Source organism: Aethalodelphis obliquidens, unplaced genomic scaffold (genome assembly GCF_003676395.1).
Source record: "Aethalodelphis obliquidens isolate GAN/ISIS:26980383/991018 unplaced genomic scaffold, ASM367639v1 scaffold42, whole genome shotgun sequence".
In the NCBI taxonomy this organism is placed as follows: Eukaryota; Metazoa; Chordata; class Mammalia; order Artiodactyla; family Delphinidae; genus Aethalodelphis; species Aethalodelphis obliquidens.
Window position 1 is genome coordinate 11,750,897 of NW_020837986.1, and position 26,191 is coordinate 11,777,087.

Consider the following 26,191-nt stretch of genomic DNA (forward strand, 5'->3'; position numbering starts at 1 on the left):
GCAGTGTGCTAAAAATATAGTTTCTGGGCGCTCCTTATTCCAGAGTTTCCTGAAGCTGGAGGGCCAGGGCAGGAAGGCTGGGGCCCTCCACAGAGGGTCCACAAGCTTCACAGGAAGGAGGAGCAGAGGAAACTGGGTTTGTGGGGTTGAAAAAGTTAATTCGCCTGAGGTGGGAGTGTGCGGGTCCAGCTTCAGTTCAAGAACTGAAGTCCTGGGCCTTGGACCCATCCCTGCCTTCCCATGTGGAGGCCAAGCCCAAGGAGGAGGTGTCACTCATAGGGCTGACCTCCTTTACAGGACTCCTGGGCGAGGGCAGGGACCAACAGAGCGACCTCCTAGAGGACGAGGGAACAGCGCACACCTGCCGCACCTCCTCGCCCGCCCGGTCCCTGGGGCTCAGTAGATAATGACTATTATTAATACGATTGTTGTGATTATAATGCCCCCACCCACCCACCAACCCCAGTATCCCCGCGTCCGTCTCTCTCATCAGACCCCAGAAAGCAGGCAGGTGGGGATGGCTGGGGTGGGGGGGATTCTAAGCCCATGCCCATCCCACCTCCCCCACCCCAGCTCCTTTCTCCCTTCCCTCCAAGGGCGCAGACCACCCGGGAAGAGCCCATCCCCTCCCAGAGGTTCCAGCGGAGCGCGGTGCCTCACTTCCTGGGAGATGGCGCCACCTGCAGGCACCTGGGAGCGCGGCAGCGTCGGTCCCTCAAACAGGGGAGAAGGGGGAGGGAAGGACCCCACTCTCTTTGGGGGCCGGGGGTCCTGCGCTGGACCACAGCATCACACCGCTTACTGGATGGAGTGGTAGCAACGTTTCCCAAAAAGTGTTCGGTGGAAACTACACCCTAATCGAGAAGTTTGGAAAATGCCCCCTGGAGATTCTCAGTGCACATTCGCCCTGAAGTCTGACGAGTTAACCCTTCAGTTCCCTAACATGAACGCTGAGGCCATGGGAAAGTCATTCTTTCTAGGCCTCAGTCTCCTCATCTGCAGAATGGGAGTGAGGGTGTTACATTAGAAGAGATTATCTCACAGGCTAAGTGGGATTCCCAGACTTTAATGAAAAAGATAATCACTTGGAAGCATGTTTAAAATGCAATTTCCAGAGCCCCACTCCCCAAGACATTCTGACCCACGCAGGAGCCGGCATATGGAATCGGTCCTGGGAGATTCTGATGAATCTCTGATGAGATGTTCTGCCAACGCCAGCGTAAGAAACGCTGCCGAAAGAGCGAGCCTCAAGGAAGCTGGAAAAGCAGGCAGGGGCCGGCCAGAGCACTCCTAGAATGTGCAGGCTGTGACTCTGTCCAGAGGGCAGCAGAAGCCACAGGAGTGACGGCTTTTTAGAAAGATCACATTGGCTCTGGCTACAATAAAGAAAGGATCAGTGGGGGTGAGGCAAGGTGGGTGACAGAGACATCAGACAGCTAACTGTTAAAGTTGCCCAGATGAGATTCAGTGGTGTCCTGGACCAAATGGAGGGGAAGAAAGGGGACAGATTTCAGAGGTAAATCTTTTGACTTCTTTGGAAGACAGGAAGAATACACTGGAAGTGCTGATTGTCTACTTCTTATCCCAGTGTTTTAAAACCTCAGGGGGGTGTACTTCCCTGGTGGTCCAGTGGTAAAGAATCTACCTTCCGATGCAGGGGACGCAGGTTCAATCCCTGGTCAGGGAACTAAGATCCCACATGCCGCGGGAGCAACTAAGCTGACGCGCCACAACTAGAGAGCGGGCGCGCCGCAACAAAGATCCCGCGTGCCGCAGCTAAGACCGGACACAGCCAAATAAATAATAAATCAATAAATAAAACCTCAAGGGGTTGTGTGTTTATTATGCACACAATATATTATGTACACAATATACCACTCAGTGTGTGCATGTGTATATATAGATATAGATGATACAGACATAGATAGATATAGATATATAAATATAGATATGGCATGTACTCAAAAAAAATTTCTTCGGATGGGGATTCAGAGACCGGACGAGTTAATTCAATACCTGACACATACTAAGCGCTCTGTGTCAGCTCTCATGACAGATTGTGCCTCCCAAAGAGGGCCCAAATGATATCTCCTGTCCCCTGTGCTCTATTTTTCTCTTTTTCTTTTTTTTAAATTTTTATTGGAGTATAGCTTATTTACAATGTTGTGTTAGTTTTAGGTGTACAGCAAAGTGAATCAGTTATACATATACAATATCCGCTCTTTTTTAGGTTCTTTTCCCATATAGGTCATAACAGAGTATTGAGTAGAGTTCCCTGTGCTATACAGTAGGTCCTTATTAGTTAACTATTTTATATATCATAGTGTGTATATGTCGATCCCAAGCTCCCAATTTATCCCTCCCTCCCTCATGCTCTTTTAGAACTAAGCCTGTCCTCACTGGATGGTGGAGTTCCCCTCCCCTTGAACCTGGGTGGGTCTGCAATTCATTTGTAACCAGTAAAACACAGTGACGTGACTCCGCATGACTTCCAAGACTAGGTCATAAAGGTGAGGCACCTCCACAGGACAACTACTCTTAGAGCCTAAGCTTGGACTACATTGAGGCCTGCATGCTGTGAGGAGGCTCGAGCCGCATGGAGAAGCCACACACACCATGCCACTGAAGAGGCCTCCAGACGGTCCAGCTGTTGACGTCACCAGCCTCCGGGGCTTTGCAGGTGAAGCCCCAGTTACCATGGAACAGAGACAAGTCACCCCCATTGGGCCCTTCCCGAATTTCTGACCACAGAATCCGTGAACATAACGAAACAGTTGCTTTTCACAACTAACTTTCAGGGTGGTTTATTGTGAAGCAATAGATAAGCGGAAGTGTCATCAAATACACCACGGGATCCCTGTCCACACTTTCTGCAAGGGATCCAAGTGTCCCCCCATAGCTGCCCAAGTGGAGGAGGAAGAGAAGGAAACAGAGGTAGTACTGGTGAGATGGTTTGGGGGAAAAGAGGTGGGGCCTCGAGGTGGGAAGGGCAAACCAGCCCCAAAGGAGTCCCATCTTCAAAGCCCCTTGTGGAAGGAGCTAGCAGCCCAATTCCACTTGTATGATTCCGACCCCACAGCTCCATTCCAGGTCACCTGGATGAGTCTAGATCCTGTTGCCTATGGCCTTTCTACTCTCAGTAGGAAGACTTCCGAGAGAGTTGGCCTCCTCTTTGGACCTCAGCACTTGGTCACATTCAGAGTGGCACCTTCTAAAGGAGACAGGAGAGTCCCTGCGAACCTACCTCTCCCCCACCAACATGGCAGGGAAGGGCTTGGGGTCTGGACTCTTGTGGCTCTGCGGCTCGCCAGCTCTGTGACCCTGGGCCAGTCACTTTATCCCTCTGAGCCTATTTTCTCAGCTGTAAAATAGGACAATGAGTGGTTCAGCCCTGAAACAGTTCTTGTGTGGATTAAATGAGATGAAGCAGATTAAGCACCTGGTCTTAGTAAATGCTCCCTTAATGTGTGCCATTCTTTCGAGACTGTTGTTCTTGTTGAAAACCAAAAAGTCCAGGCACGTAACATCACTGTGAGCAGAAGAACACACGTCTGCTTTCCCCTACTGCAGCCCAAGTTGCCCGGTGGGAATTTGGGTCCAGTTTAGCCTGAGCCTCATGGAAATCTAGCCTGGAATGGGTGCAGAGTCTGGGCTGTGGGACCCAAAGATTTATGCTTCTATCCCAGCTTCACCTGCTTCCTCTGTTTATTGGGTAAGGCCAGGATGCAGCTTAGCAGGAAGGAAGGAAGCTGTTTCTGCAAGGTGGGTACCCAGGGCAGACAGGAAGAGACCTGGATGGGGAGACAGGGACTCAAGTCAAGTTCATGTCTTTTAGCTCTGCCTGTACTTGCTATAGGACTTGAAGTGCCTTGGCACCTCAGTTTCCTCATCTGTATTAATTTCATAAATACTTACCAAAGGTCTATTGATTCTGTGTCATTGTCCCGCTCAGACCCACAAGCAAGCCCAAGGTGGCCTCCAGGCCTTCTCACATGCTCTTGAAAACTATCCTCCTGGCTCTCTGTCTTTCACATCTTTTCCCTTGCTGAGTCCTTAGCACCCCTCAATCTTGGCTGAGAGACTGCTTCCTCCCACAAGCCCTCCTGGGTCAGGTGCCCTCTTCTCAATTGGTTTCACTGCATTGATTATCCAGCCTGTGTTGGCGATGATGATGAAGAGGAGGATGGCGATGTCTAATTTTCCCACCAAGAGCTTTATGAGAGCTGGCACAAAGGTGCCCAAAATACAGTTGTTGAATGAATGGCCTTTATAGCACAAGATATTCATTAGCTTCTCTCTGTCACTTATTAGCGGTGGAACCCAAAGCTTCTATAAGCCTTGTTTTCACATTTAGCAATTGGGGCTTGTAATACCTCACAGAGCTTCCAAAACCCTGCTGGTGCTTTACAGGCCATGATCTCACAGCTGTATGAGGCAGCACAGTGGGTTGAATAGTGTCCCCTAAATTAACGTCCACATGGAACGTCACAATGTGACTTCACTTGGAAATAAGGTCTTTGCAGATGTGGTTAAGGGTCAAGATGAGATCACATTGAATTAGGGTGGACCCTAACGTGATGACAAGTGTCCTTGTGAGTGACAGAAAAGGACACACAGAGACAGGGAAGAAGGCCATGTGAAGATAGAGGCAGAGGTTAGAGGATGCAGCTATAAGCCAAGGAATGCTAGGAGCTACCTGAAGGTGGAAGAGATGAGGAAGGATTCTCCCTAGGCCTCTGGAGGAAGTGTGGCCCTGCTGATACCTCGATTTTGTACTTCTGACCTCTTGAACTGTTAGAGAATAAAGTTCTATTGTTTTAAGGCACCTAGCTTGTGGTCATCTGTTACACCAGCCCTAGAAACTAATACAGGCAGGTGTGTTATGACCTGCATTTTACAGATGAGAAAAACTGAGGCTGAGGCGTGAGGTCACCTCCCCAGGCTCACACAGTCCCTGGGCACTGCAAGGGCAGGATCTGAAGCTTGTGTGCCGGACTCCAGAGCCCTGTGCTCTTGGCATCTATATACCTTGGCCTGCTGCTGCGGTGGTCTGTCCACACACCCACCCAGTGTCCAGAATTTTACTCCACGGTACCGCTGCTTCTAAAAACGCCACACTCACTTCACTAAGGGAAATGGGAGGCAGCCTAGAAAGCTTCTTCTCTACCCCTCCCCTGGCCCCCAAATCGTTGCCTGAGCAACTGATTTTCTTTCCTCCTTTTCCCCTGCCCTCCCTCCCCTCCTTCCTTTCTCCCTTCCCTGCCTGATTCTTAAGGACTGCGTAGACTCCTTACTCTCAGACGCTCAAGATCCCAGTCCAGCCCCAAACTCTCTACTTCTACCTCCCACCTCTTCCCAAGCAAGCCCTTCCCGGAGTCAAATCCTCCTGAGGCAGCCCCTCAGCTCGCTGCCCCCTCAGCTCCCTTCACAAGCTCCCCTGGGTCTAGAACTCCCCATGCTCTCGGGCACACAAGCCCAAGTGCAAATTCCACCCCGTCCTGGCTAAGCAGTCCTCTCTGACCACACACATCATTCACACAAACGCCTTTGAGTACCTGACCTGTGCCAAGGAGATCCAGGAGGCAGGAAGTGCAGTGACCTCACTGTCTGGGGAGTGAGTGGGGAATCACAAGAGCCGGGGTGGGGGTGGGGGGGGTGGGGGCAGCAGAGGAAGCAGCAGGCCCGCAGGATGAGGCGGGCTGTGTGCAGAGGAAGGCCCAGGGGCTGGAGCCTGCATAAAGGGGAGACACGGGGGCAGGTGAAACGGAGGCAGGTCACGGAGGGCCCAAGTAAGCCATTCTGCCTTATCTCGTCCACTTGAGTGCTCCAAAGTGTAGCCCCGGCCCACCTACATCAGAATCACCCAAGGCGTTTGTTAAAACGCAAATTCTTGGGTCCCCACCCACCTCTAGGGATGGGGCCCGGGAGACTAAATTTTTTAACAAGTTCCCTGGGTAATTCCAATATACCTTTAGTTTTCCAACCACAGAAGAGGAGAGGGTGGAGGCAGATTGAGGGGTTTGAAAGGAACCCGTCAGGAGCCAATCTGCTTTTTATTTTTATTTTTTTGCGGTAGGCGGGCCTCTCACTGTTGTGGCCTCTCCCGTTGCGGAGCACAGGCTCCGGACGCGCAGGCTCAGCGGCCGTGGCTCACGGGCCCAGCCGCTCCGCGGCATGTGGGATCTTCCCGGACCGGGGCACGAACCCGTGTCCCCTGCATCGGCAGGCGGACTCTCAACTACTGCGCCACCAGGGAAGCCCCCAATCTGCTTTTTAGAAGAAACTGAAGCACGTAATCTCCCGTCTGTCTGGTTTTTGGTGTCTGCCTCCAAGGCGGATACTTGATGCCACTTACTCAGCAACCATCCCCTCTTCTTCCTTCCTGGGTTTCTGGAGAACCCACTTTAGTCCAGATATCAAGCGGGCAGTAATGGGCTCCGGGAAGGGAGGCCCCCAACTGCACCCCGAGTGGAGGATCCTGTTTGGACCCCTTTGTCTGGTCCCCACTTTCCCAGATACCTTTGCAGCAAGAAGTGGCCATGTGACAATTATGGCCCATGAGACACAGGGGTAGTTTGTGTAGAGTCTTCTGGGAAAGGCTTGCCTCCTGCTAACCTGGGCGGAGGTGAAAGAAAATCTGGCTACTGCTGCTCCTCCTGCCTCTAGACCCCGGGTGTGTGATAAAGGACCGTCTCATGACCAAGAGGCAGCAAGCCAGATAAGGAAAAGCTAATGTCCATGGGGAGCAGAGCAGAAGGATACAAAGAACCTGGTTCTTGAGGACACAGTTGAGCCACTGCTACAAATCCAGACTCCCCCCATGCCCCCACCGCCCCCATCCAAACCCCTGGCCAACATAAGACTTTTTGTGTGTGTGTGGCCACACTGCATGGCCTGTGGGATGTTGGTTCCCCAACCAGGGATCGAACCCATGCCCCCTGCAGTGGAAGCACAAAATCAACCACTGGACCTCCAGGGAAGTCCCCAACCTAAGACTTCTTGTCCTGAGATTATTAGAATATAAACATCTTGAGGGCAGGGCCTCGGTCTGTTGCATACACTCCCAGTGCCTTGAACAGTGCCTGGCAACAGGAGGTGCTCAATAAATAAGTTTTGAATGGATAAGTAAATGTCTTTACTGCTTACATCAGTTGAATCTTCTCTAGCTTGTAGCAAAGGAATCCTGATACGGTCGCTTCTCTCTCCAGCCTGAGAACCTCCAGAGAGCAGGAAAGGGACTGGGCATTACTGAACAACGCATCCCACAGGCCCGGCACGAAGCCCACATCTAGAAGGATTAAGCAGCTATTTCTCAGAGGAGCCCCAGACACTGCCCAAGAATTAGCTTCAGGCCTGCCAGAGCTGGAGGCTTGGATGTGCCAGCTCCCCTCACCTATTCCTGGGGTGAGAAGCCCCTGAGGCAGTTGACAAGAAGAGCATAATGTCCACTCTACATTTCCCACACTAAATGATGCCTTCGGACCACCAACTGTAGGCTGAGAAGATGGAGTATGGCAGCAAACATTGCCACTAGATTCTTGCTGAGGTGGAAAGAACTTCTGAGAACGTCCAGACCCAACATCCAGACAAGTCATGAATTTTCAAGCTACTGTGGTCAAGTCCTGATTCTAAGTGTGGCAGCCCTGGGAGGAGGACCAGTGAGGAGTGAGGGGCAGGGCAGGAGCAGCTTCTCAGACAGGACATCTGAAATGATCTGGTCCCGCCCCACTGTTTCACAGATGGGAAAATGTGATCCAGGGCAGGTGGACAGCTTGACACCCAGTGAGCGATGGCGTGTTTAATTGTGAACTCAGGCTGCCTTTTTTTTTTTTTTTTGACTTGTTTCTTTTTTTTTCTTATTTATTTTTTTATTGAAGTAGAGTTGATTTACAGTGTTGTGTTAATTTCTGCTGTACAGCAAAGTGACTCAGTTATACACATATATACATTCTTTTTTATTTTCTTTTCCATTATGGTTTATCCCAGGATATTGAATATACTTCCCTGTGCTCTACAGTAGGACCTTGTTGTTTATCAGGTTGGTTTTAATCTCAAGAGGTTTGGGGATGGGTACTGGAGGGCGATCCTCTCAATTCTGCCAATTTGCATGCAGAAGGAGGGATGAATAGGCATAGATCCACTTTTCTGAAGGAGCGGGTCCACAGTGTTCATCAGATTCTTAAGGTAGTATAAGACTAAGGAAAACTAGAGACAGTGGAAGAGGCCGGGTAACAGTCACAGGGCAAGTCACAGCAGACCTGAGACTAGGACTTGTGAGCTAGATTCTCAGTCACTGCCCTACGCTTCCACCCCACAGGAAAGGCACCAGATGGGCCTAGTCAGTGGGCACACCAATGTTTCCAACAGGTGGAGGGTCTGTTGTCCTGCTGGCATTGCCCACGGATGCGGACGGAGAACTAGGGAAGACCCTGGAGCCACACAAGAACAAACTCACTCCTGAACTGTGCCCAGAGGGTCCCCAAGCAAGGTGAAGGTCACAGATCCATGGCTTCTGGAACCTAAACACATTTCTAGTAAGACACGCTCTGCTCTTGGTTCAAATTGTTGATACACATCATGCTCAAGTCTTCCATGTTTCTACAGACGCCACTGGATACGACGCTGGCCTGGAAAGGGCCAACTCCCAAAGCAAACGACAGAATGATTAAACACAATGGCAAAGTATGAAAATTAATCGAGATATTTAATAGATGGTGCAAACCATAACTTCATCTGAATATAAATGTATGCACATGTTTCCAATGAGTTATCTCTCAGTTATCACAAACAGCAACAAGGACCTTAGAGCTATGTTAGAAAAATGTATAGCTGGAATTTAACTCTAACAATCTCACACGCTCTCAAAAGAACACCATCCATTTCAAATCAGTGTCACAAACTCCAAAAAGACCAGGCGAGTGGGAGAGAGGAGTGGGCCAGGGTGGGAAACACAGGGGCCAGTACACACATGATGGACAGAAATACAGCTCTTGAGGAAATGAAAATCAGATACATTATTACAACCAAGGACGAGGAAAAGCCTATGGCTTTAAAAAAATGATTCTTCTGCCAGTACCATACGAGTCTTACAAAGAGATGTGCGACAAGTCAGCTGACATAAAAGGACAGAGGCTACATTTTCAGATCATTTCAACTGCAAACGGTCGACCCTTTCCATTGAGGTTCATCAGTGGAGTTAGCGTAGTCCAGAAGCTCAATGTTGGATTTGCAAATACAGTTTATTTTACAGAAATTCAACATTATAAACAGCAGGCACCTCCCAGCCCCCCACCCCCCTCCCCCCAACCCGTACCGCTGGGTGCAGACCATGCTATGCAGAGTGAGCAGTGATGCAGCCCTACTGCTTTGGAGGGAGATTCGAGAGCGATGGAACCTGCCTGCACCACGGCCTGCCTGCCCCACACACGCACACGCCTGCCCGCCTTGCAGGCCACCAGAGTCTGTCTGGGCCCAGCCCGCGCTGGACCAGTTACATGGATCCAGCCCAGTTCTCCAATTCCTTCATGTCGTCGTCTTCCTCTTCCTTCTTCTTGGCTGTGTGAAGAGAGGAAAAGCTGTTTAGTTTAGGAAGGCTGGCTGCAGTGTTCGCCACACACTCTGGCTGGATGCCAGGGCTGCGCTACATGGTGTCTACAAAACAGCCCCGCCCCTGCAGCCAGCCTCATCTCCAGGCTATCAACAGACTGCTTCTCTGTGCCTAAAAGCTGCAACATACAACTCCAGATAACCAGGCACACTTTCCCCAGCACCTCCCCTCCCCCCACACCAGAGCCAGACAAAGCGGGGAGGACTCTACACTGAGAGTCCATCAGGCTCCATGCATGGCCTCAGCCCCAGAGCATGCAAGGTGGGGGCGAGAGGGAAGAACCCCGGAAGAGCTCTAATCCCCGCCCGCCACCCCCTTCCACCTCAAGGGCTTAAGCCACCTCCATACGCTGCCGGCAGCTTGCTGGACGGCCTCCGGACCCCCTCTGCCCACACCCCACCCCGGGCAGCTGACTCGACTAGAGGGGCCACTTCCCCTTGATCTGTGGGAGAGTGAGGTGACACAGCCTGGTCACACCCCGCTCCCTGGCCTCTCTCTCCATGCCAAATCAAGCAGCTTCACCTTTTCTAGAAGTTCTGTGTGGAAAACTTCTACCCAAGGGTGAAACAGTGTGGGGCGGCGGGAGGCGCGGGCAAGGAAGAAGGAAGTGAAGGTTTTATAGAACCAGGTTTCTAAAAAAGCCAAAGCTGTTTCCTTCCTACCGTGGCAACCTCTGAGGCCCCGGCTTTTACAGGTGTGCACAGTACAGGATACTAGACGGGGAGCAAGAGCTGTCAAACTCTCCCCTTGTTTGGTGGCACAGGGAAAGTAACTCTACAATAATGGTTCTCAACTGGCTGTGACCCGCCCCACTCCCCAACATCTGGCAAACTCCGGTGACATTTTTGGTTGTCAAAACTTGGGGAGGGGGCTTCCCTGGTGGCGCAGTGGTTGAGAGTCCGCCTGCCAATGCAGGGGACACGGGTTCAAGCCCTGGTCTGGGAGGATCCCACACACCGTGGAGCAACTAGGCCCGTGAGCCACAATTACTGAGCCTGCGCATCTGGAGCCTGTGCTCCGCAACAAGAGACGCCGCGATAGTGAGAGGCCCGCGCACTGCGATGAAGAGTGGCCCCTGCTTGCCACAACTAGAGAAAGCCCTCGCACAGAAACGAAGACCCAACACAGCCATAAAAATAAATAAATAAAGCGAACTGTCAACAAGTAAAAATAAATAAACACTATTAAAAAATATATATTAATTCTTAAAAAAAAAAAAAAAAAAAAACTTGGGGAGGGGGATGCTACTGGCATCTAGTGGGTGGAGGCCATGGGTGCGGCTAGAGATCCACAGAGCACAGGACAGGGCCCCCTCCCAGTCCCCACCCGAAGAATGGTCTGGCTAGTCAACAGTGCCAAGGTGAAGAAACCCTGCTCTACAGAGAAACTAGGAAAGAGCAGGTGACACTGTCTTTAGGGCTGTCACAACAGATCCTATCTGGTTCTCAACTCTGGGCAACTCAGGACCCAAGCTGAAGCCAACCAACCACAAGACTACCCACCACATGGGTCACGGGTATGTCATGACTGTGGCTAAAAGTACTCACTGGGTTTTGATGGTAGGGATATAGAAGGAACATTTGGTAGAGGGACTGTTTCCGGTCCACTGATTTCCAGCAAATTCTTGTCTAGTTCCTCCTGTTCTAGTTCTTCTAATTCTGCCATGAGCTCATCCTGGTAAAAGCAAACACAAAAATGAGAGACAACCTTGGAATCCCAGCCCCTCCAGTGGTACCTCTTAGCTGATGGCTCAGGGGATGGCTCATTTTTTAAAAGCCCCACAGCCCCTCTGAGAAGGTCAGAGGGGAGATGAACTCCAGGTCCACACTCTGTGACTCAAACATCCTAAACATACTTCCACTGGTGAACGTAACACACTATGAGCTATTATTGCTGTCTACGTCTGGGGCCCCTGCACCAGGCTGTGAGCATCCTGAGGAAAGGGACTGTATTTTATCATTCCCATTTCCTTATCTCAGAACTGGGCGCACTGAGTGAATGTTAAGGAATGTCTGCTGAATTGAAACGAACTTGACTAGTCCATCAAACTCCAATCTGAAAACATGAAAAGCCTGGTGCTGGGAGCCAAGGGTAAGAGCCACAGGCTGTTTCCTCAGCTATACAGTGGGAATCAGCACAAAGAATTAGGTTTGATGAAGAGAGCCTGACCTTCAGTGCACTCAAATCTAAGGCAGAATGAGGTACAGGGCCTGTAACTGTATTTTAAAAACCTAAGAGACCCAACGTTCTAATTGCCACAGCAGAAGTTGGTAGGTGGCCAAGTTCCAGACCCATCCTTCAGGGGGGATCAGGTGTAAATGTTCCTTCCTTGGCTTCACCTTTATCTCACATCAGAGTTGTCTGAGGGCAAATCCTGTAAACTTCTCCAGGGCATGGTGACCTCAGCTGCCCCAGCTCTGAGCCCAGGACTCACCACGGAAAGGTGCAGGTAACTACCTGTTGAAACCAATATTGACCTGAAGTCTGCTGAGGGGTCCCAACAAAGGCTCCTTTACTCCACCTAAGCTCCCCAAACAGTGAAAGCAGCCCTCAAAACCCAGAATTAGGGAGGGTTAATACCATGCCCTGTCTATGTTCAAGTCTCTGGAGGGACGAGAACTGGTGACTTCCAAACCACATATTCCCTGCCAGAGAGGCTTCAAGAGCACATCAGAGGCAGCCCAGGAATCATTTGTGAAACCTGTGTGATCTGCATGAAACCACTCACCTCGTCAAACTCTTCTCCAAACCCTACAGGCTTTGAAATAGCTGTTGAAATCTCTTCTGCAAGTTCCTGCTGGTCAGCAATGTCCTGCATTAACTCATCAACTTTATCGATGTCCCTTTAAATGAAACAGACAGATGTCATGTTGGACAGTCTGTGTAAAGAGGGCCTGTGAGGCAGAAGCAGAAGCCCCGCTCCCCGCAGTCTGCTGCCCAGCCCCAGCCCCACAATTACTCCCTCTGAGGAATTCCTTTTTTGTCTTTGTCTTCCTCCTCCTCTTTAAAATAGAGGATCACAGAACCAAGAAGATGGAAGCATCCTTAGACATCGCCTAGTCCAACACCCTAAGGAAATAAGGCTTGGCAAAGTTAGGTGCCATTGTCAGGGTCTCTCATGCAAGCTGGTAAACACGTTGGATGAGACCATGGGACTTGAACTCCTGGGCCAGTAGCTCTTCAAGCTCAAGGGCAACTCTGCACCGGGGGAGGTAAAATCACAATCATAAAACAGAGCCACGCCATTTGACAGGCCCTTCCCGTCTACACAGATCCACTCATGGCTCCTCTACTAGGCCCCAAAGGAAAAGCAAACAATGCAGAATTATTTTCTATAACACTGTCAATCATATAAACTTACAATTAATCAATATAATATACACATGTATACTTCAAGGCATGCACAGTATTCACTGAGACGTGCTGTGCGCCAGGCATCTTGGAGAACATGGACACGAAGCAGACATGGACCTCACTCAGGAGGCTCAGTCCAGTGAACATCCCCTCAGACGATAGCTCAGTTATTTCAAGGCTACTTTTCCTGCAATCCCACACTTCTAGAACAGGGATCAGCAAACTTTTTCTGTAAAGGGCCAAACAGTAAATATTTTAGAATTTGTGGGCCATACGATCTGTCACAAAAATTCAACCCTGCCACGTGCCACAAAAGCAGCCACAGACAATATGTATTAATGGACACAACTGTGTTTCAATAAAATTTTATTTACAAAAACTGGCAGCAGGCCCACAGGCTGCATTTGGCCAGTCCCTGTTCTACAGCGTGGCTGAGTACCCAAAGGAAGCAAAAAAGTGCTCCAAGCACCCCCAAATATACAATGCCAAGTTCAAGCACTAAAACAAATGCAGAATTTTGTTCTGTTTGGGAGAGGCCCTCATCTGGAGCCTAGTGTTACCCTGGCCTTTAATTACAAATATAACAAGCTCGGTTATCTAGTTTCTTCGGCCACTGTATATGAGAAGTAGCCACATAAAGGAAGGAATGCTGAGGTCAAGAACACTGTCAACATGATAGCCAAAGCCCAAGAGCAAGGGGGGAGGCAGAAAATTCCATCAGAAACAGACCTAAGAAGAGAGGGAGTTAAAGCCCTCAAATGTACCACATTTTTCAGGACCCCTGACAGCATGAGGCGAAAGTCACGGGCATTGATTCTAATCCCAGTTCTATCCAAGTATACACAAACCCAAGGCAAGTCATCTCCCCTCCCTGGGACAAACTTCCCCACCTTGATGATCAGAGGCTTGGGTGAGAGAAACTTCTAAGGACCTTTCCAGCTTGAAACTCTATATTCATCCCAATAACCCTGAATTACTCAGAAAACACTGTTTCATTCCATGAGATCTGCTTCCGAGGGCAGCAGGGCACATAAACCATTTTAAAAGGAGTTCCAAAAAAGAATGCAAATTAAAACAAACTCAGGTGCTTGAATGGATAAGTCATGGGGTCTGCCCAAGGCCATGGCCCGGGATTGAGGCACTCCAGGGCCAGCACTGCCCTTCCACATGCGTGCCCCCCTCCACCAGTGGGTGGCCACGTACATGTTGTCGTGGGCAGCCTTCATGGCTTTGGCGGCATAGCCCATGTTCTTGAGCACCTCGGTGTTGGTGTTAGCATTCTCCAGGGCCTCTCGCTGGAACTCGATGGTTGACAGTGTGCCGTCGATCTGTGCCAGCTGCTTTTCATACCTCTTCTTGCGCTTCAGTGCCTGGAGGGCAGCTGCACAGGGGGAAGAAAACAGGGTTTCAGAGAGCCCAGATACAGGGCAGTGTCCTAGAGTTCACTGAGTCTTCCCCCTAACTGTGATGGGTGCACTTCAGCTTCTGCTTCCACTGTAACAGAGGGCTAATAATCTCTCCTACACGAAAAGCACATTCAATTTTCTAAGGAAACTATACTAGGGACTTCCTTGGTGGCACAGTGGTTAAGAATCCGCCTGCCAATGCAGGGGACATGGGTTCGATCCCTGGTCCGGGAAGATCCCACATGCCACAGAGCAACTAAGCCCACGCACCACAACTACTGAAGCCCATGTACTCTAGGGCCCACGTGCCGCAACTACTGAGCCCGCATACTGTAACTACTGAAGCCCACGTGCCTAGAGCCCATGCTCTGCAACAAGAGAAGCCACCACAATGAGAAGCCCGCGCACCGCAACAAAGAGTAGCCCCTGCTCGCCCCAACTGGAGAAGGCCCATGCGCAGCAACGAAGACCCAACGCAGCGAAAAGTAAATTGTAAAAAGCAGAAAATTATACAAAATTCACAGACTTCAAAATGGAGCCAGGCACATAAGCAAAAGTTCACACACTTTGGTAACCGCACACACACAAATCAAAGCATGGAGGACACCCAGAAAAAGAATGTGCTTTGAAGTCAAATTGCCTTAGGTTCAAACCCCAGCTCTCAGACTTAGTGAGCTACTTAGCCTCCCTGATAGGTTCACTGTGAATGAGATAACATAACAGAAACACTTAGCACAACATTAAACATAGTGCACACCCAAAAAACCAGCAGCTCTAACTATTATAAAGCAGCTTTTTTTTTAAGTCCTCAGAAGTCATTGCTAAGGTAAAGTATCTTTTTTTTTAATTAATTAATTTTTATTTTTGGCTGTGTTGGGTCTTCGTTTCTGTGCGAGGGCTTTCTCTAGTTGCGGCAAGCGGGGGCCACTTTTCATTGCGGTGCGCGGGCCTCTCACTATCGTGGCCTCTCTTGTTGCGGAGCACAGGCTCTAGAGCGCAGGCTCAGTAGTTGTGGCTCAAGGGCCTAGTTGCTCCGTGGCATGTGGGATCTTCCCAGACCAGGGCTCAAACCCGTGTCCCCTGCATTGGCAGGCCGATTCTCAACAACTGCGCCACCAGGGAAGCCCAAAGCAGCTTTAAAGTATCATTTTATGTCAACTAAATTACAAAATAATAAATAACGACTATAGCAAATACTGGGTCATTTGGGGTTAAAATGCTATCTTACATGCTATAATGCTATAGTTAAAATGCTATATTACAGCCGGCCACTGTAAATTGTTATAATGTTTCTGAAAAGTAACATGGCAACACACAGCAACAGCCATAATATTGTTTCTGCCCTCTGCCCCAGTAATTTCTTTCTGGAAATGTATTCAACAAAAGCAAAAAGCCCCATGCCTGAAGATGATAACTATAGCGTTCCCTATCACAGAAAACAGCACAAGTGAAATAAAGACAGAACTCCCTGTCAGGGACTAATCTAGAGTCTGACCATTTGGTCAAATCAATGCCATCATCACTCTCAGCCTCCTGGTGTGTTAAGGCTATAGGAGACAATCTTGTTTCAAGGTTCAGTCAGGGCAAGCAATTTGATCAAGATGACTTGGTAGCAGAGCAAGGGCCAAACCACACCTCCCGACTCAAAACCCAGGCTTCCCTCCCCTTACTATTTTAGTTCCCCTCTTTACACTGAAAAGCATCTTTAGCACACATCTAGCTGGGCAGCGAAGCCAGGAAGGAGGCGCTGCACAGAATCAAGCAGAGGAATGGGCTGCCGGCACCTGCCTTGGCCTGGACAGCACTAGCCTCACATACATATGTAGACACATATGCAACCATGCACTCGTGCCCCCCCAGCTCCATACCAAAGCCACCTCCTGCAGGCTGTAGGCAACAGGCAATCACCTCCCCAAGAGGGCTGTGGTTTCTCCATATGTCACCTGAATAGGTCCCGTACTCCTTCCACTAAAGCTCCCTGTTAGCCTAGGATAGCACCCTGAGAACCATTTGCCAAGGAAACAGGGCCTTGGCTTGCATGTAAGCAGTCCATAGTTCCTTTAAAAGCAGCAGACAAGGGCTTCCCTGGTGGTGCAGTGGTTAAGAATCCGCCTGCCCTGAATGCAGGGTACACGGGTTCGAGCCCTGGGCTGGGAAGATCCCACATGCCACAGAGCAACGAAGTCCATGTGCCACAACTACTGAGCCTGCACTCTAGAGCCCACAAGCCACAACTACTGAAGCCCGCATGCCACAACTACTGAAGCCCGTGCGCCTAGAGCCCGTGCCCCGCAACAAGAGAAGCCACCGCAATGAGAAGCCCATGAAGCCCGTGCACCACAACGAAGAGTAGCCCCTGCTCGCCACAACTTGAGAAAGCTCGCATGCAGCAATGAAGACCTGATGCAGCCATAAATAAATAAATAAATAAAAATTTAAAAATAAAAGCAGCAGACAAAAACCACCAGGAAAATTCCTCCAGCCAAAGGATAAAGCAGGCTAAAGAAACACTGCTAAAAATCTGAAGAACAATGAAATGTGCCTCTAAAAGCTGAAAAGCCATTCAACCTGTTATCTCCCTCATTCTGGTATGAATGGCCAGATGGCCTATGACTTCAAAAAATCCAACCTGCAGTCACACCCAGGGGTCCCCAAGACCCTTTACTGAACATCTTCACCTTCTGCTAGTACTAAGCCATGCTTGCCAAGTAAGTACCTCACAACAGCAACCCTTTAAGGTAGAAATGACTACCCTTTTTAGCAGATGAGGAAACAGGTTCAGAGAGGTTCTGGAACTCAGGTTACCAGGTGGTAGGCAGCAGAGAGGGGATTAAGCCAGGTATGGAACTCCAAAGTCCATGGGCTGCCATACTAACTGTTATGCCTCCCAATGAATGAAAAAGACAGGACCCTGCCCTGGAGGCACCATCCAGTGCAGCAGGGAGCGTCCAGGGAACTGTGGGATCACAGAAGAGGGAGTACATATCCAATCATGCCATTCCTTTGCTTAAGAACCCGCAACAGCTCCTCTGCCCACAGGACAAAGCCTCCACGTGGTTTAATGTAGCCTGCAAGGCCCTGCGGGAGGCAAGGGACTGGGATTCTCGCCACAAGCCTGGTTCCGGGAGCCCCAGGACCAGTTCCGAATCCCTTTGCCATTTGACCATCATAGCAGATGGAAGGCATCTGGGGAGAGTCCTGGTATACAAATGCTCAGGGCCTGGGGCTGCTTCCTCCTGGCTTCGCGGATACTGTGTTGCTTTTCCACAGAAACCAACTTAGACACACCCTAATCAACAAGTGATTCTCAAGCCTTCTGAGGCCCATGTCCCACATGTACCCCTTTCCCAGGTCCTCCTCAGCCTCCCCCATCACTCACAGCATAGCCCAGCCTCTAACAACTTGTTCACCAGTCAAGATTCAATAGGTGTTATGAGCGCCGGCTGCAATGATAAGCAAGCAGGGCGGCTGCTGCAGTCCTGCCCGCCTCCTCATTCAATCCTCCCGCATGGTCCAAGGGCACAGATCCCAGATCCACACCAACAAGACTGGGGATCAGAAAGGTGGAGTGGGGACTTCCCTGGTGGCACAGTGGTTAAGAATCCGCCTGCCAATGCAGAGGACACAGGTTCGAGCCCTGGTCTGGGAAGATCCCACATGCCGCAGAGCAACTAAACCCGTGTGCCACAACTACTAAGCCTGCACTCTAGAGCCCGAGAGCCACAACTAACTGAGCCCACGCACCGCAACTCCTGAAGTCCATGCGTCTAGAGCCCATGCTCCGCAACAAGAGGAGCCACTGCAATGAGAAGCCTGCATACTGCAACGAAGAGTAGCCCCCGCTAGCCACAACTAGAGAAAGCCCTCGAGCAGCAACCAAGACCCAACTCAGTCAAAAGTAAATACATAAAATAAATAAATTTAAAAAAAAAAAAGAAAAGAAAGGTGGAGTGGCTCATTCTGCTGTTATGAGAAGAGGGGAAGCCTCAACCACTAGTCTGTATAAACCCCCAGGCCTCTGCTCTTCCCACACGGGCTCAGGATGATGGCAAGTGACACTGGGACAGTTCTCAAGAACAAACAACAAGATGACATTTGCCTTGCTTCTCAGTGTCCTGAGTGTAGTGGGAGCCTTGATTTTATACAGTTAGCTATGTTCTGATTTTTAAAACCATTCCTTGCCTGTTAACATCATAGGTTTAGAACAGCTTTAACTTTTGCTCGAATACATTTTCAACTGGCAGTGACTCCTTGCATGGCAATCTGGCATTTCTCTGCTCTACACCCCACTGCTAAAATCCCCCAAGCAATAAATTATCTGGAAACAAACACCCAAACATACCAGGGAGGTAAGCAAGAGTCCCCCATGAATGAAATAATGTTTGTATTATTCATCTTTACAAACCATCATCCAACACAATGACTGGTACCCAGCAAGTGCTTAATATATATTAAACTGAATCTCCAATTTCACCTGTTTTTTAAGTTTTTCATATACTCTGCAGGGTCCCTCATGTGGGGTACACCCATATTTTACCTCCTGTGTACCTCTTACTCAATGGAGAAAAGATAACATGTCATTGAAACACTGGCTAAAACAGTCATTGGGCAGCATTCTTTCCCTGCATTCGTCCTGGTCCATAAAACAGGAACTTTTACAAGGGCCCACCCTTCCCCCTGTATCCTCGCCACGAGGTGTGCCCTGTCTGAGGGGAGGAAAAGTCCTGAGTGAACAGCCTGGCCCTCTAGGTCTCCCCTTCCTGCCTGCAGGGTTCACACGGTCTCTTCCCCTCCTCGCAGTGAACTCTCCAGGACGGCTTCTGGCAGAGACAGTCCATTTGTTTACCCCAATCTAAATCCTGTGTGTATTTTTCAGCTAGTTGAGAACCCCAAAGTGAAAGGGTAAGTGATTCGTTTCCCCCTTTCCATACATGGTTCATGAGTAGAGTAATCTTGAAATTTGACATGGGGTCAGCCTTTGGGCTGCGAAAATATGTGTAAACATAAATATTCAGAGCACTTGAACCACCCCGTATCTTACAAACATGTGGCACACTGGTGAAGTATAACTTAGGGCAAGCTAAATGAGTAAAAATGCCTCTCTTCCTGCAGACCGTTCCACTTCAAGTAAAACAGCCTCCATCCCAATCTTATTGCTGACCACAAAAATTTGCTTCTACATATAGCCAAAGCCAAAAGGGCCAGACCCAATGTTTTTCATAAATATGTGCTAGCTCTTAGTATCTTGCCTTATACTTCTCTAAATTCCTCATGGTTGGTTTAAAAAAACAAGTACTTAGTTCTCAATACAAGGTTTTAAAAAAATGTAATCATGTGAGGTGATGCATGTTAACTGAATGTATTTTGATAATCATTTCACAATATATACACACATTAAATCATTAAACTATATACCTAAAAATAATATAATGTTATATGTCAATTATATCTCAATAATAAGATTATTATTATCTTATATAATAAGATATATATTGGTGGGGGGGGAATGGAAAAAAATAAAAACAAGTACTGGGTTAACAAGGAGTTCATCTAAACCAAATATTCAAAGAAGGTGCTCAAATAAATCCCTTTTCTGCCAAAGAACCCTGCCCCCCCCACCCCGCCCCCCCACCCCGCCCCGCCCTCGCCGTATCATTAATAAACACAATGCTTTAACAACTGAAATCTACCCCAGGCCAAAAGAAGTTTAAAAGGTTGCTTTTAGATGGAAAAAAATAGTCCTTGGAATCTCCATATTTAATTATGCCTTTGCTGGTTCCAAGAGAGTAATTACAGCAGCAATTACAGAATCTAATAACCAGCTTTATTGGCTCTGAAAGCTGAAGCAAAAACAACTCCAACCATGTTGAAATAAACATTGGTCTCCAGACAGTTGCTTCATTAGAAACTCTAAACAGCTATTTGAAGAAAAAATACAGAAGAGATACCCTAAGAAGCAGAGAGACCAGTGGAAAAGACATTCACCCAGGATCAGAAACTCCTTCTGCAAGGCATCTGTTAGTGACTGGTACAGAAACCATTTTCAAAGAATGCATCAGTTCGGTACAACTAGGTAGGACATTCCTTTTTCCTCGGCAAAGGCAGACTTAAGACTTATCTTTTTAGAGTTGCTGAGGAGGGCAAGTTTGCCTGCCCTGATCTGGGGGCATTCAGAATAGAGGCCATTAGCCCAGGGCATCTCAACAGATGCTAAGATCTCATAACTGTACACTAATGACTAATACATTGAGATTCAGGCATTGGGGAGAAGGAGGGTCCAGTAATATCCTCTCACTGAATGAATGATGATGTCTAGAGTCCTTTCAAAGACTCAAGATTCTACATCTGAATTCATGCAGCAGAAGGTCCAAGGGCTGGGAGAGGAGGAGAGCACTGGTTCTTTCCCACACTCAGCATGAACTACATAGAAAACACAAACACACTCCAGGGGATACTTACCCACAAATGCAACGCTAAGTGAGAATTCGGAAGAACCTTCAGTGGCTTGGTCACAGCAGAGCTACTGGCAGGCAGGGAGCCGGTGAAGCTGAGGGAGCCCTGCTTTGCCCACCTCCAGCAATCAGTCAGATGCTCCTTGCTCACTGTGACCATGAATAAACCTCAGATGTTCAGTGTACCCTCAGCCAGGAGAACCACACCTGGCCCTCAAGCCACTAGTCACTTTGCTGGGGTCACCTGTCATCTGCCCTGTGTATGGGCAAGAAAAGACCTAAAGTCAAAACTACAAAGTTCACCACCAATGTCAAAGAAACCCATCCTCCTGCAGGGACGGTTATCAGTAAGCATCCCTGCACCACATGGCACTGGATGTCCTGCCAAACCCTGACCAAATGAGAGTTACAATCTTGGCATCAAAGGCAGAGGGGGCTTGAAGGATTCTCGGAGATCCCAAAGGCCAACCCATCTCATTAGAAACAGAGAAAAAATGATGCCCAGAAAAGGTGACACGGCCTGCAAGGATCCCACAGTGAGTTAGAGGAAGAATCAGGACTAGAACCCAGGTCTGCAGCCCAGGGCTCTTTCTGCCACCTCAACTCTGTTACCTCCAAATTAAGTCGCTATAAATAAATCAGCAGCTCCCCTGGCATAAGGAAAACAGTGTCCTAATGCTCTTTCATCCAATCATAAACTCTGCCTTTTGCAAACCCCATTTAAAAGCTCACGCTGGGACTTCCCTGGTGGCACAGTGGTTGAGAGTCCGCCTGCCGATGCAGGGGACACGGGTTCGCGCCCCGGTCTGGGAGGATCCCACATGCCGTGGAGCGGCTAGGCCCGTGAGCCATGGCCGCTGAGCCTGCGCGTCCGGAGCCAGTGCTCCACAACGGGAGAGGCCACAACAGTGAGAGGCCCGCGTACTGCAAAAAAAAAAAAAAGAATCCGCCTGCCAATGCAGGGAACACGGGTTCAATCCCTGGTCCGGGAAGATCCCACATGCCGCGGAGCAACTAAGCCTGTGCACCACAACTACTGAGCCTTCGCTCTAGAGCCCGCGAGCCACAACTACTGAAGCCCACGCGCCTAGAGCCCCTGCTCTGCAAAAAGAGAAGCCACCACGATGAGAAGCCCACGCACCGCAACAAAGAGTAGCCCCCGCTCGCCGCAACTAGAGAAAGCCCGCGCACAGCAATGAAGACCCAACGCAGCCAAAAATAAATTAAAATAAAATAAAATAAAAGCTCACGCTAACACATCGAAGAACCAGAAAGCTACCTGATATGCTCTCCTAAGTCCCCATTTAGAAGAAAAACGAACGGAAAAGAGGTGCTGGTCTGTCTGGTTCCAGAGGACTCTCCCCAGAATGGGTGCTGCTGATCCTGCCTGTAGTTTCAGAAGGCGGGGTCAGGACTGGGCTCTCATTTCTCTACCTTGTATAAAGGTGCTAGGAACCTACAGAAAGGTCTCCAAAACCAAAATGCCCAAAGTCGATTTTGTGTTCATCGTCACTCAGTGTCACCTGTGGAAAAGAGGGTCTCATCCTGCCAAAGCCTTAGAATGCTGTCCCTGACACTGCTGTGTTTATTCCCCCACAGCTGGAGAGTTCAGGTTAGACGTGCAGACAGCATTTTTCAGGGCAGCCTCCTTCTCTGTGTTGTATCTCCCAGTTCCCATAATTTGCTCTTCGTGGCCTGGAGCTAATACACTCCATTTAGCAATGATAAAATAAGTACTTGTGTATGACCAGGAAAGCAGAGCCTGAAACCCTGGCTGACTTCATCAGCAAACACACAGGGAGTATAGTACTCCCTGCGAGGGAAAATTCAAGAGAGGAAGAAAAAAGCCCCTTAACTGTTTAACATGGACAGAGATGAAAGAAATAAGCCCCACTCAATTAACAATCTAACAAACTGCTTCAAAATCATTTAAACAGCAAACAGAAAGTATGTTCTGTAAAGAAAGGTAAAGGCAAGATAAGACACGGTCAAATAAGCTTAGGAAATGCGGGTCACATCAAATTACAATGGTCATTTACAGAGTCCAGTTGTCCAGCTGTGAGTTTCAGCTGCACTATCAAGTAAAGCCTAAGCAAATTACTTAACCTCACTAATCCTCATGTAATAATAAAACCCACCTCACAGTTACTGTGAGGATTAAAATGAGACATGTATGTGAAGCTCCTGGCACTGGGCCAGACATGCACACGTGTTCAGTTCATGTTGGTCACTGGTATTACTACCTACAGGACTTCTCAGAGCCTATTTCAGTAGAAGAAGAACCAATACCACTACGAGTCCCTGTGCCACCACCCCCCAAAAAAACAGCTTGGGAAAAAACAATTTAATACCACCTTGATTATGTACCCAACACAAGCTCCATCAACCTCTGTCCTGGTTGACTTTTACCAGCACTGGGGCACAGGGAAAAGAGCACAGGGCTTGGTGTCAGAATCCTGGCCCTGGGTCACACTGGCCTGGGGTGAATTATTTCACCTCTTCATCAAATGGAAAATGGGAGTGATATAGCTGCCCCAAGGACAGGTGAGAAAGATAATCGCTGAAAATACTCGATAAACATGAGCGTTTTCCTTTTCTGCCTCTCTCTTTCCTTGCCCGTGTCTGACATTCTCCCTGAGGAGCTCTGTATCTTCCTGTCCCTCCCCCAGCCCAGCGTGTCCCTCCAAGAAACAGTATACAGCGAGGCACAGTGGAGAGAAATATGTAACAGCAGCTAACACCTATGGGGGGCTTCTTGGATGCCAGGCACCATGGCTTGTGCTTTATGTGCTCACTGGTCCCCCCCAAAAATCCTACCCTATGTGGTAGGTACTGTAGTGTCCCATCTCAAGATGGGGAAATTGAGGTTCAAAGAGTTTATCGCCTGCCCAGGTCATACAGTTAAGCAGTGGCAAGCATGGGATCAGTGCCAGGCTGCCTCTCTGTAAAGGGCACGTTCTTACTCCACGAAGGAACGTCTACCCTGTACCAGCTGGCCTGCTTCTGCCTGAGTCTGGGGATCTGAGAGCCTCTGTGCTTCCCCGCCCAACAGATTCTACAAGCCAGCAGTCTAGCACCAAAGGCATCCAAGGGGCAGCTCAGTCTGCCCAGAAACTCTCAACTAATCGATAATCCAAGAGAGTAGGCAGTAAAAGCCTCTAACAACAACAACAAAATTCTAGTGGATTTTAAATTGGTTAGATGTACACGTGACAAAATCCAACCATTTAATCAAGCCCTCTGCATTTGGGATGACAATTCTACATAGTTACGGAGTTTGTAGGGAGGCTTTTGTTTTTGTTTTAAAGAATAAATGTCTTCTTTCCTTGTGCTTGCCCTATCTCTTCCCTAGACCACAAGCTTCTTAAGGTTCTCAGGAGCCGAACAGCACTGAGAGAGGGAAGGGGGGGCATTCCAGAAAGTCCAGCATTGCCCTGTCATTTCTTCTGAGGCCAGTGGGCTGGGCCCTCTGTTCTCTCTCCCCGTAATGGCCTCCAGATCTTTTCCAAGACCTAAAATGACCTCCCCTCTGTATTCTAGAAGACCCAGAGACCACAGCTATAAGAACTTGGTAAGGTTTCTCAAACTCCTGTCACTTGTCCACTCTTTTTTTCTGTGTTAACCTTGACTGGAATGCCTAGAACTCTAAAACCAAAGGGTCCAGGGCTTGTTTAAGGGACAGCGAGTCTGGGACCTCCTCTGGGACTACATTTGGAGAGAGGTGGCAGTGACCCAGAGTAAACAGCAGATGATTCCAGAGTGGGCCAGTGGGAGTGGCCTGGGCCATGAGGAGGAAAAGAAAATGGCCAAGGGGAGCAGGCTCTCCCAGGGGAATAGTGCAAAGGCCTGTGTGGCTGCATCCTCTTGTCCCCGAAAGGACAGATGATGGCTTCCCACGGCTCTGCTGCAGCTGGGTTCAATTTGGGCAGGAAGAGGAGGTGTTCCACTTCCTAGAAACAGCAGGCATCCAGGAAGTACCTCCTTGTGATAAGGGTAACTCGAGGCCAGGTTGGGGAACTAGGATCCCAGGAAGGAAAGTGATCTACCCTTGTTTTGTGTGTGTGTGTGTGTGTGTGTGTGGCACGCGGGCCTCTCCCGCTGCGCGCACAGGCTCAGCAGCCAGGGCTCATGGGCCCAGCCGCTCCGCGGCACGCGGGATCCTCCCGGACCGGGGCACGAACCCGCGTCCCCTGCATCGGCAGGCGGACTCCCAACCACTGTGCCACCAGGGAAGCCCCTGCCCTTGGTTTTTAAGGGCCACAGTCAGATAGCCTATGTTCTGGGATCTAAGGCAAGGTTCTTTCCTGTATGGCAACCAAGTCACAGAATTTCGTTTAAACAGCTATCAGAGGCTAAAATTGCGCACCCATACAGTCCACAGATTTGTCTTAGTTGTCCCATGTCTTAATGCATAAATTTGATTTGAATGCACATTTCACACAAAAATCCAGATTTGGGGCTTCCTTTTGAAAATGCAGATTTTCCGGCAACACTGAGCCCACACTGCTGTCTGGCAACAATCGAGTGGAGCTAAGTAGCAGCAGTGCTTTTTGAAGGGGCACATACGCTCCAATTCACCTCCGCACCCACCACTGCCCACCACCTTACACCTGACCACCCCGCAACATCTTAGTTCTGGAGAACAACCTCTTGCCTTCAGGCAGTTACGGTCATGCCCAATTTAAAGACAGGCAATGGAAGCCCCAAACGTTCAAGAACTTGCTCAAGGTCACATGGTTAGAGTTAATGGCCAAGGAAGAATCCAAGCCAGGTGCCCTGCCCCTGGACAATGCTCCTTCCACTACTCCTAGGGAGACCTCTGACTAGACAGAACCTGCAACCCAGGTCCTGTGCTCCTGGATTCGGCTTCTAGATCTAACTCTGCCAAGACCAAATTACGTCACTTAGCAAGGCCCCTCATTTCTTAGGACCTCAGACTCCTCATCAAGGATATGAGAAGAGTGGATCAGTTCCCTCCTGAGGTCCTCCTCCAGCTCTAACAATATGTGAAACTATACAGCTCTAAGATTTCCTGTGATTGGTTGAAACAAACACAAAAGGTTGTTTCTGATTGACCCTGTGAGATCCCGAAAATGTAATTAACATCAATACATTTCCCGAGTCCAGTTTTTCCTGTCCAATGAAATTAGAAGTATCTCTTTTTCACAAACTGAGTTAGAAAAATCAGAGACCACTTCCAGCCTCTGAACTCTATTGCTCTAGCTGGGTGGAGGAAGTTAACACTCAGATCAAACATTAGCCACAAATATCAATCACAAATGTCATTCAAGGAGAAGAGGTAACTGCAGTTAGACTGCAGGCCCCGATGCCCTCATCCTCCATCTCTTTATAAGTTCTAGGACTGCTGACAT

General features: G+C 49.1%; 1 protein-coding gene across 1 annotated transcript in view; it reads right to left on the reverse strand.

The window, feature by feature from the left end:
- Positions 1-8,685: 8,685 nt before the first annotated feature.
- CHMP4B (charged multivesicular body protein 4B) overlaps positions 8,686-26,191 on the reverse strand; it is a 47,521-nt gene continuing 30,015 nt past the window's right edge. Inside the window, exons 2-5 of the mRNA XM_027078582.1 lie at positions 14,165-14,342; positions 12,336-12,450; positions 11,155-11,281; positions 8,686-9,555 (exon numbers count right to left, since the gene is read on the reverse strand). Coding sequence (XP_026934383.1) covers positions 9,491-9,555; positions 11,155-11,281; positions 12,336-12,450; positions 14,165-14,342 — 485 coding nt within the window. The 3' untranslated portion in view covers positions 8,686-9,490. The remainder of the gene's footprint in view (positions 9,556-11,154; positions 11,282-12,335; positions 12,451-14,164; positions 14,343-26,191) is intronic.